The sequence below is a fragment of the Archocentrus centrarchus genome, chromosome 9 (assembly GCF_007364275.1).
Source record: "Archocentrus centrarchus isolate MPI-CPG fArcCen1 chromosome 9, fArcCen1, whole genome shotgun sequence".
In the NCBI taxonomy this organism is placed as follows: domain Eukaryota; kingdom Metazoa; phylum Chordata; class Actinopteri; order Cichliformes; family Cichlidae; genus Archocentrus; species Archocentrus centrarchus.
In genome coordinates, this window is record NC_044354.1 from 22,508,871 (window position 1) to 22,520,920 (window position 12,050).

Below are 12,050 nucleotides of genomic sequence, written 5' to 3' on the forward strand. Positions count from 1 at the left end.
GGTGATTGTTCAGTATCATTCAAAATAAACACACAAAGGTTATTTAACACATGCTGATACCCACACTCTTATTCTTTTAATCACACAAGCCTTGCTGATCCCGATCAGACCTTTCTGCCACAATAGTTTATCTACTCTTTTTTCCTTTTTTTTTTTGCCAGTCTTTTTATAATTCCAGCACACGCCCAGCTAAAACCTTGTGGGCAAATCCTCGCTCTATCACTCTCTCTTACTCTCTCTCTCCAGATTTCCCAGCCACCCACACCCACCCGTACACTTGCACACACAAACACAGGATGTGTGAGCCAACTTGCTGATCAATCACAGATGGAGGTCTGGCTATTGCAGTTCTCACTGCAATAACCAGCTCCTCCCATTTAGCGCCCCCTTTCTGTCACCGCTCCAGCTTCGCGACCACCACCTCTCACTACGTGATATAAAGCAGAGCTTAAGACCCGAGCAAGCGAGAGTTTTCTGTGTGGGTATAAAGGATTTGGTGTTTGTGAAGTAATGTTCAAAAAGAATTTCATTGTCTTGTAGACGCAGTTTTATGTCAACCCTTTTAAACCCGCAGCAAAACTATGAAACAGCCATTCAAGTTTGTGAATGTGCAGAAAAAATTTATAGCTGTAGAAAAAATAAATCTTGCAAAGATAAAGACGAAACACAAAAAGCTGCTTTTATGGAATAAGTCAGTCTTTAAAAAGTCAAAGATGAATTTATTTCCCTCGAACAGGCTTTCCAGTTTAACAAATGGCTGAAATATCTTCCCTCCTGCATGACAAACATTACTGCTGTAGGCAATAATGTTTGTCATGCAGTGTCAGGGAATGATGATGATGATGATGATGATGATGATACTTTACTGATCCCACAATGGGAAATTACAATTAACGGAACACACATCCAAGAAGACAAACAAACAAACATGGGGAGCTAGGTGAACTGTGGCCATGCTGCCCCCCTTCTGGAGGCGCTGTCATTAAAAAGACAGAAACAACAGTGAAAACATATAGGGATGAGTGAGGGAAAAAAAAATAAATCATCTCATACTTTGTATACATACACACACACAGACATACACACACACAGACATAAAGTAAAACTGGGATCATTGTAACCGTGGATCGTGTACACAGGAGACAAGATTGTCAGTGTCACTGTAGCTGAGTAACAGGTATCATCATCATCATCACCATCATCAGAATATTCTTATAAGTACAAAATTAAAACTGGTGATTTGAAGATGTTACAGCAGGCTTTCTGTCTGTAACTGAGAAAAATTGTAATTCTTTACGATTTTGATATTTGCACATTAAAACAGTTCATTCATTGGTTAATTAAAGCAGATTCCTTGCTTTAAATAATCAGTACAGCCCTGATCCTGTTGGTTTCATGATATTTTCATAATTTAGCCAGTGTGGTATAAAATCATATTTTATATGTTATTAAAAAGATCTTCAGGAGTTCTAAATTTAACCCAGTGAACCGCTAAGTAATGGCAGACTTGTAATTCAAAAGCATTTTCATGAGTTACAATTAACTAGTCATCCCATCCATCCATCTATCCATCCATCCATCCATCCATCCATCCAGGTTACTCAGGTGGAGAAAAAACAAATGTTTGTTTCTGTGTATAACCTCTCCATCAATATGTTTAGAAGAGGTTATGTACCAGTATAAGTACAGGCTTTATCAGAGAACATCATCAGCTAAAAATCTTATTCATAGTTAAACTTCACTGCAAAGCCTCTAAATGCAGCCCTTATTTTAATGTGAATGTGTCACTTATCTGAAACAGACCAAAAAACATATTACAGTGGTTCCATGTGAAAGCCCTTTGGAAATAAACATATGAATCCATAGTTATAAAAGTGGGGGGAAGGGATCACTTTGTTCTTTTGAGTCCACTTGATATCAGTGTTACAGTATATCTGCAAATCAAAAACAACCCCCTAACTTTTAGAGCTGTTTAATTGTCCCCAGTTTTCCTCACACCCAGAACGACTATCAACACGTCTCGCTGTTTTCAATGTCTGCCTCAGAGACTGAGCTGAGACCACAGCTGCATGTCTTTTTTACATTTCCCCTGACAGCATGATCTCACTCATGGTCAGTTGTGCTATGCTGCATGGATTCAGATTGTTACTCCTTATGCTGTGTGTGGATCAACTTAAGTCCGGCCTCTGATTGAAAAGTTCTGTTACTCTAACGATACGACCTGCGCTCCATCACAGTCACACGTTGTGTAATGTTACAGTTTATACTGACCTTTAGGTAGCTGAGTAGAGTGGGGGGTTTTTTCCCCCCTCAGGCTGTGTGTGTGTGTGTGTGTGTGTGTGTGTGTGTGTGTGTGTGTGTGTGTGTGTGTGTGTGTGTGTGTGTGTGCGCGCGTTTGTGCGCATGTTGGACTGAGTAATGTTCCACCATACCTCTTTGTGCCTTACCCAGACATACTGCAATAAAATATTTCCTTCCCTTACTAAATTTAACAGCAGTCAGTGCAGCTTTCTAAGCTTATGCATGTACGGTCTTATTGTTTATATGCATAGCAGTTAAGCCATTGTCAAAACCCTGTTTAAGTCCAAGCCTCACAGGCCTGCTCTATAAAAAGTGAAGGTGATAGTAGTTTTAAATTATTCCTTCTAGTTTCTGTAAAACAAGATTAATTATGATTATTGTTTTTATGGGGTTTGCTGTAAAATTAATTTCTATACCAAATGCAGAAAGTGCAGCCCAAATTACACCTTGGCTCTCTGTGCTTCAAAACTATTTGGAACAGGAGACGATCGCTCCTTTTCTCTTCTCACGCTCACGCTGCTCTGTAATTTTTCTCTGGTTTTCAAATTTAGCACAACCAAAACTGCTCTTGTGGCTGCATATTGTTGTATCAGTGCTGGATGGATGGAATGAGTGGGTGGCAGGACTAACTTCAAGCTCTGGAAAACAGTAGTAGATACAGCAAAGAACGAGCACGTTTCGAGACGAAGGTCAAGATTGAAGTTAAGTTTGCTCAGATTCGACTTGTTTAATTGTTGTCACGGTTCCAGGGTTTTGTGCCATCTCTGAGTTTTGAATGCTTAGATAATATATGAGTTGGGTTGTTGTTTAGGTTCTCATTCTATACTGTTAAAAAAAATTAAAGGACTACCAATTAATCAGAGTACAGCATCAAGTCAGTTAAACTTCAGGGATATTGAACTGGTTGTTAATCAGTTTCAGCTGCTTTGGTGTTACTGAAATTAACAACAGGTGCACTGGAGGGGCAACAATGAGACAACCTCCAAAACAGGAATGGTTTTACAGGTGGAGGCTGCTGACATTTTTTTCCCCCTCATCTTTTCTAACTGTTTTTTCACTAGTTTTGCATTTCGCTAGTTTCAGTGTCACTACTGGTAGCATGAGGCGATACATGCACCCTACAGAGGTTGCACAGGTAGTCCAACTCCTCCAGGATGGCACATGCCAGAAGGTTTGCTGTCTCCCAGCACAGTCTCAAGAGCATAGAGGAGATTCTAGGAGAGCAGGACATTATTTATGTACTCAAATGCTGTTGGTGCAGTGAATCAGTTTGAGGGGTTTTCATCAACCACTGCAAGGTTCCAGCTTGCCACTCTATGGAAGGGCTGAAAGGCACCACAGAGGACAGACAGGCTTACATTTCTGTATAAATTACTGGGTTGTGTATGTCATAAAGATTTTGTGCTACATGTCATTTTCATTCCTCAAAAAGAGGGAGACACAGGACAGTGATCAAAAGCAAAAAGGATGAGACTTGGCAGCAGCCAGCAATTTATATACAAATGATCTACAAAAGACAATCTGTCATTTGATTGACGTCTTCTAATATCAGCAGAATGAAAAGATGAATATTACAGGCCCAAGCACTGATCCAACACCACCAACCCAAAAGCTGGAGTTTCATATTCAAGCCCTTGATAAATGGGTTCATGCAATGTTGATTAAGCCTTTTAGCACTCAGTAAATCTCTCTGGACTCCACAGAATACCTGAGTTTTAAGTCTGTAGTGATGTGCTGGTGCATCAGTGTGATGTATCACACTGGTGCACATAAATATTTTAGAGGAAAGTCTGACAAAGACAGCTATTACCAGCAAAGACAAATCCTATTTACACTGGTGTGGCATTTTCTTGTTGTAAATGTATTTCCCAGTGTTTGTGGAAATTCTCTCACTGCCAGAAGGTGGAGACAAAAGAGCCACTTTGCTGGTTTAATTCTTAATTCAAAATTCACAGACTTTATTGGGGTCATCAAATGAGCAAAGATTATTAGCTTCTTTTGACGTTCAAGTATTTCCAGGAGGAGAAACAAATCCCTTTGGGGTTGTGTCATGAAGGCCATCGGATGTAAAAAAAAAAAAAAAAAAAAATGGTGGTCACCATAGTGGATCATCTGCCTCCAGCTACCCTCTCTAGCATCCTCCTCTGTCACGCCAACCCTCTACATGTCCTCCTTCACTACTTCCATAAACCTTCTCCATGATCTTCCTCTTTTCCATCTTCTCCATCCTTTGCACAATGTATCCACTATCTCTTCTCTGCATATGTCCAAATCATCTCAGGCATGCCTCTCTTCTCCTCCAAAGCACTCAACCTGAGTTGTCCCTCTGACATATTAATTTCTAATCCTGTCCATCCCGGTCACTCCCACTGAACGTCTGAGCATCATCAGCTCTGTCTCCTGTCTTTTTATTAATGCCACCGCCACACCCAAATAACTTGGTGATTTTAAAAGAGTTGTATTGGAATTTAAAGTATACTTTTATACCCCTGTAGCTACAGCCAAGACTCATCCTGGCTGTTAGCTGTCAGTTGTTTCACACTTTAAAGGCCACTTCTTCGGTATTATATTTTATACACATGATACTGCACTGAATTTAGAGCTGTTGTTGCAATTCATGTTAAAGCTGCTGTGGGCAGAAATCTTAAAAAAAAAAAAAAGGGGGGAACAGCGGAATTTAAAAGTAGACCCTTCCAAAGAACAAGCAAGTGCAGACACATGTTTCATATCCTGAATGTTATATCAGTGCTGTAATAGCTTCCAACGGGACCTAAACCCTGCTCTCCCAAGTGATAATCCTCCGCTTAACCCGTTGCACCATCACATCCTATAGTACTCACGCAATCCAATCTGAGAAGACCTCCAATAGGCCAAAGTCTCATCACAGACTGTTTGTTTGGAGTTTGGTTCTCTCTTGAAATTCATGAATAACAATATACTGAAAGGTTGTTTTTGATTTCATGTCCAGTGATGGCAAAAATGTGTTGCCAGCTTTAAGATTTTTAAGATTTTACTAAGAAACTTATAAATAATGATCAATTGCTAAGAATGAATCAAGCTTGTGTGTCTGTTTTTTGTTTTTTTTTGGCTTCTAAGCCATTTTTCCACTGTGATGCATGAATACTTATAATTAAACAATATCATAATAGTTATTAAATTAGTTGTGTATGTAAGAATTGTATACAAGTAGTTTTTATATACATTAATCACATCTTATTGCTAAATCTATTGCACTCTTAAATAACTAAGGTTTTTTAAGAAGCTTTTTTCTCGTAATGGGATATTTTAAATGTTTTGCACTGTGATACTTTACCTCAGGCAGCTGCAGTAGGCACTGTAGTAAGGCACTGTAACAAAGAAGCACCAGAAACATCTTGTCTATCTATGATTTATCAGCCTCTCTCTCAGGCTCTTCTCCTTTATCAGCCTGTCACTCTGCATCACTCTCCTGTCACTAGCTTTCCCTCTCTCTTTTTCCTCACTCTTCTGCTCGCCTTACAAGGCTCAAAGTGACTTCCAGGGCGGTGTTTCCTGGCCTTCTGTTGTTAATAAAGACTTGGAGCGCCAGCTGCAGTCTTGGCTGGTAGATGCTGAGGCCCCGGGGCACTGGGGAAACAACAGCATGCTCTCAAAGTTCTACCAGATTTCTAAGTACATTTAAGCACTCACCAGTGACTTTCAGGGTTCTGCATCGCCCCTCAGATATCAGCTGGATATACCACAAAACAGTTGGAAGAGCAGAAGCATGGCCAAGAAGCCTACTCATAGTACATATGTGACGGTCTGCACAAAATGCACAAAAACCCCAGTTAGAGCAGATATGGCACTGTAATGGAAGACTTACAGTGGGCAAGTCTTAGTTTTTCTTATTTCCATCTGCTTTCATTTACACCCAGCAAGAGAAAAAAAGAACTTATTAGAGCCCACAGGAGACCAGTAAATTCATCCACGGGGTTTCTTGCAGAGCACCAAAGCTGGCCAGCTGCTGGTGATGACGGGGTACTTTCTAAGCGCTCTCATGGCTCTTGTCCTGCCTGCTGTAATGGGCCACATAAATAGCTAATTGTTAAATCCATCTCGGGGGTCACAATACATGATGACTAAGGAGCTGCATGTGCGAAACAGACAGAATGAGAACACGCAGTGAAATCTAGGTATTGTGCTACACTTTGTAATATGAATCACTGGGCCTATGGGCCAGGAAACAGACAGCCTGACTGTCAGTTTCACTCTCACTCTCACTTTTTCCAGAAGGAAATAGTGCAGACACATTCCATCTAATCATATAGTCTTTCAGTCTGAAAGAAAAGGCACAGGGTCCGCGAAGAGGTGTACAACACTTAGTGTTGTTTTCTTGAGATGACAGATTGAGGAGGGTAGTGGTTTGTCCTGAAACCAGGGCCAAGTCCCAATTACTGCATTCTTGCACTGTAGCCATTAGCTCAGTGTCTCTGGAGGCTCCAAATCTCATTTTAAGGAATGACACGGAAAAAGTGATTTATAATCGAATAAGATTCTTGAAGACAGCAGGGATTTTCGCTCAGTGGGTTAATCACCTTAGCTGAGTGACAATCTGCGTCTTGTCTTTCCTTGTGTATGAGCTCAGATGTCGTTAGCTGTCTTGTTTTACTCCGGCCATTTATGTGGCAGCAGAATTTATTATTGCTTTAATATTACTTAATGTGCATGTTAAACGCAGAGATAAAAAGATGGAAAAGTCAAACAGCCTCGCTGCAGTCTGAAATTTTCAGATTTTATGCACCCAAATAATCCACAAGCAAGCGTGTCCCCGTCTCACACACGTCCCTCTTTCTCATTTTATTTGACTTTTATTTTTCAGACTAAAGAACAGCAGGACCAAGTATTGAATCAGAGCAATAAAGTCTTCCTCTACTGTGCCTTCTTGGACTACAGGTGGGTCTGTGTTCATGATTTCGACATAGAACTTCTGAATTATCCATTCAGATCCAGCGCCAAAGGGATTTTATCCTGATTGTTCAGTCTTTGCATTTTTCTTGCTCTAGTCTTTAAGTCAGAATAAATTACTTGTGATTGGGAGAAGGTGGTGTATTTTCTTTTACCCTTTCAAATCAAAAACATCCAGTTTTACATGTGTTGCTGTTTCAGCTTGTTGAGCCCCAGCCCTCTGTGTAAAAAGAAAAAAAAACCTGAAGCTCTGATACATGGAGCCAAAACACTCTTTGGAAAGCATAAATCTTTTTAAAAAAGGGAGTGCGGTTAAGTTGGATACAGATGCATCCTTTTCCTACTCCACTTTGCCCTGAAGCTCAAGAAAAATGTGAATAATTGGGTTGCCCTGTCAGATTGCCCTAATAAAGTCAACTAATTCTCTGCGTGCCTCCCACAGGGGATTTTGGATTGTGCTGAGTGCACCCTCCCAGCAGTGTTCCTATGAAAATTGCCTTGTCTGTTTCTCTATATTCTGTTTGTTCTTTATGTTTGATCTTGCAGTAAATATATGTTCTCTGCTAACAGTACCTAATTGTCATTCCTTTCAGTTCTAAAGAGGGAGTATGGTCCAACGAAGGCTGTGTACGCGCAGATGGAAACATGACATATTCAGTGTGTTTGTGCAACCACCTTACCAACTTTGCCATCCTCATGCAAGTTGTGCCCTTAAAGGTATGGTGGGTTCTGGTTGCTCTTCAGAGCTGCTATAATTACTCAGGATATGAACAGTGGATTGCCATAGGTTGCTGCAAATGACTATGTTACTAGCTGTGGCATATCTGTGTGTGGTTGTATTTGCCAGATCTCATTTTCCGGATCTCAGTTCAACACAATTTGATGTTTGTAGCAGTCTTCAGCTTTGTATGTTTCTCCTCTTTGTGCAGAAGCGTCTAATCTCTCCAGGCCCCAGACTTTTATCAGTGCAGCGCCTAGTAGTTAGTAACTCATTCTTCTATTTTTCTTGTTTAGTGGTGGTTGGCAAACAGTTTTTAGGTGAATAACTGTGAGTTGTAGTGTTTAATATACTATCAGACTCCTGCAAGACAAAGGAGAACATGTGTTTTAAGACAAGAAATAGTTAAATAGTTGATTTTTTTTTTTCAATTCAACAGCAATTCAGAAATGTTAAAATCAAGGCAAATTATTACAGTTTAATAGAAGAGTAATAAGTGAAAGTGTAATATTTGTAAAACGTAAAATTGAAGTGAAGACAAAGCCAGTGGGACGCATCTTAATTGGCATGTGCAGAAGACGTGGACGCATGTCTGAAAGCCAGACACCTTGTTCAATGCACTCTGCAAGGGATTTTAATTCCAGTAAACGGGCAGCATCATTGAGTCCGGGGTTTAGTTTTACTTGGATACATAAATAGGAAGGAGACACTTTATTAGGAACACCTGCAATGCTATCTTGGTGCAACTGATTTGTTAAATGGCGTTCCTTCAGTCTAGCTGTGTTCAAAAGTGTTTCCCTCTCTCTACAATGAGCTGCTTCGATTGCAGGAAAGTAAGTGAACGGGAAGCAGTGGTTTACTGATGCCTTCTTATGCCATAGTTTGCCACACAGTGACCCATCAGCCAGACGACCCTACTGCAGGATTTGGACAATTAATCTTTCCTCCCTTTCAGCCAAACCTACACACTCACAATGTCAGTTTCAGTGCTGGTTATACAGAAGTGCTTTGGGCAACCATGATTAAGTGTGGTTGTTTTAGGTCACTGAATGGGTCAGTGGAGCATTCCTCAAAGTTAGAGGCTCTCAAGGGTCCAAAACAATTCCCTTTAAACCATCCTTCATCTAGTATTTCCTGTTCTCTCTTTTACATTTACATCATCTGCATGTGGAGCACTTAAAATCGCAAAACCTGTGTATATGATTTTGCCAGTCAACTCTAACTTACCCAAGAATATGCACCATGGGAATATGGTTAGCATCCACAATGGCTTCTTGAAATAGAAAAGCAGACTTCTTATTGCAGCTTAAGTGGGCCAGTGCTGTATTTAAGTCACAGAAGTCTATCTGATGCTATACTTTTCCTTTGCAAGTCTCTAATTAGTGGGTTGCCTCATCCCTCAGTTGCAAGGGAACATCTCACGTATCCCAGTTCTGGATGGCTGATACTCCTCTGCCCTTGTAATGACAAGGCACACAAGTAGACAGTTAATGGAGAATTAAACCCAAACACTCAAAATAGTCTGAACTCCAAAACAACATCAATGCACTGGGCTGGATATGCACTTCATGGATTATATACATTTTGCTTTTGCTCAAAATATAAAAATAGGTATTTGTTTAAATTTTTGCAGCAACTGCAAGAAAAAAAAATGGCCTCGAAAGCTTGTAAAGCATGTAAACAAAAGCAACAAAAAACACAGTCTTGGCATCAAGAAACATTTTAATTACAACGTTTGCGTTGAGCCCTTTCACATGAGAAGGTATAAACTTTTTGAGGTTATGAGACTGTGGCCGCTTGTGGAAGTACTAATGGACGTTAGGCTTGTGCTAACTCATAAACTCTACAGCTCCCTATGATTTTCCAGGATGCACTAGATTTGGATGTATGTGGAATGACACATGTAACACGGATCATGTGCTGAGTTGTTGTCTAAGTTGATTAGGTCATGTCTCTATTCACAGATTTCTACTGGCCACAAGGTGGCACTGTCAACCATTGGTTATGTGGGCTGCTCCATTTCCATCTTCTGCCTTGCCATCACGCTGGTCACCTTTGCAGTCTTGTCGTGAGTATTACTACTTACTTTTTACCAGCAAGTACATTTAGAAGAACTCTGTGAAATTAATTTAATATATGCTGTATTTATTTTATTTCATATGTGGTCGATAATCCTGCAACATGATGAGTCTTGTATCAAAAATGCAGCCACAATGTTTAAATACAACAAAGTTTTTTTTTTTTTATTACCATGGTACTGTAGGAATTTAGTGTGAAGTTTTCCTTTTTCTTCTTTGCAGGTCAGTGAGTACCATCCGTAACCAGCGCTACCACATCCACGCCAACCTCTCCTTCGCCATCCTGGTGGCTGAAATCTTACTGCTCATCAGCGCTCGCTTTGACCCTGGCACGGTACACACACCCTACAGTGACTTTCTCGGGATACATGATGGCGGTGACAATGATTAGCAGCATAATGATGACAGGACTGCTGACGGTGGTTATAATGATTATACAGCTGTTACTACGATGAGGATAGAAATGTGTCGTGATGAAAATATAGATGATTAAATCAGTACTGATGAGACTGATGTTAAATCTTAGGGTTTAAGAAAAAGAGTACACATTAAAGGGGATTGTTTTGATCTTGCACCAGCTGCCTTGCAAGGTTATGGCTGTCCTGCTTCACTTCTTCTTTCTGAGTGCGTTTGCCTGGATGCTGGTGGAGGGCCTTCATCTCTACAGTATGGTGGTCAAGGTGTTCGGCTCTGAGGACAGCAAACACTACTACTACTATGGCATTGGCTGGGGTAGGTCTGTCTTGCTATATATATTTTTTTTAATTCTTAGAATTAAAATTATTAAATTGTCAAAATTTTTAAAAAGGTAACTATTCAGTAATATTTTCCTCATTTCTGTCCTCTTATCATCTTATTTTATTGTCCTGAATCTGATCTAAAGGCTACCCCAGGCTATCTTATCTAAAGACAGTTTCTTCAAAGTTGAACTTTCCTTGTTAAATATAAAATAATCAACATCAAGGCTCTTGACTAATTTATCGTTCATTTCCTTCCTCTAAGTAAAAACGTCGTCCCAGTGTGCTCAAAACCTTCGGGCATGGGAAGCCAAGAGATCTAAGCAGTATAATAACAAGGCCTTTTTTCAGGGAAACAAACACTCAGCAACAAAGCAGAGAAATAAAAACCAATACAGGCAGTTTGTACAGGCCCAAGTCCTGCAGGGCTCACAGGCTCAACGTGTATGTAATTAAGGTTATCCTGTGGCGTTTTGACAACAAGGCAAAGAAAGGAAATGACAAGGGGAAAAGAATTCTGCTAGCGAGCACCCATGGATTTAAAGAAAAAGCATACTTAAAAGTATTTGTAGGCATTTCTCGGGCATTTTATCTAATGTAATGTACTCACATTTATATCATAATACTGCCCACTCAAAAAGCTTTAGACTACACGTCACATTTTAACCATACAGTCACACAGCTCTGCATTCCCTGCACTTCAAGCACCTTAGCTCTCATGCATGGCTAATTTAGAATCACCAGTTAGCCTAAACTGCATGTCTTTGAACTGAGTTTGTTTTTTTGTACCAGGCTCTCCACTGTTGATCTGTGTCGTGTCCATGACGTCAGCGCTTGACAGTTATGGTAAAGTTGACAAGTAAGTACGACCTGTGCATTAAAAAAAAATAAAAATGTTGGAAGGTCACTTTATTCCATGAAAGCTCTTTGCAGTTGCGTAAGAGTGACATCACCTGCGCAAGAAATTGCAAACAGAAATTGTTATTCGATAGCATCTGGTGTTGTTCCATGTTTGCATTGCAACATTATTACCCTTTTGTTGTGAGAGAACATCATGCAACATCTGAAGAAGGGCAAAATACTCTGCTCAGATTTAAATAAATGCAATGAGGCCTCCCTCTAAAGTTGATTTGATTAAATCACACTACCTAAACCTTATATCAAGGTCAGATAAAGTTTTACCCATTGGTTTGAACTTCACTGAAAGTACACTGAATGTTGCAATGAGCACATCCTGTTTAATTCTACAAATTGACATTTTAGAATTGCTTAATCACAAAAATATATGAT

General features: G+C 40.0%; 1 protein-coding gene across 2 annotated transcripts in view; it reads left to right on the forward strand.

Moving 5' to 3' along the window:
* adgrd1 (adhesion G protein-coupled receptor D1) overlaps positions 1-12,050 on the forward strand; it is a 30,318-nt gene that overhangs the window by 14,237 nt on the left and 4,031 nt on the right. For both annotated transcript variants that reach the window (XM_030737624.1, XM_030737625.1), the window contains 6 exons: positions 7,142-7,215; positions 7,821-7,944; positions 9,910-10,013; positions 10,246-10,357; positions 10,602-10,755; positions 11,553-11,619. In XM_030737624.1, the coding sequence (XP_030593484.1) occupies positions 7,142-7,215; positions 7,821-7,944; positions 9,910-10,013; positions 10,246-10,357; positions 10,602-10,755; positions 11,553-11,619 (635 nt within the window). The remainder of the gene's footprint in view (positions 1-7,141; positions 7,216-7,820; positions 7,945-9,909; positions 10,014-10,245; positions 10,358-10,601; positions 10,756-11,552; positions 11,620-12,050) is intronic.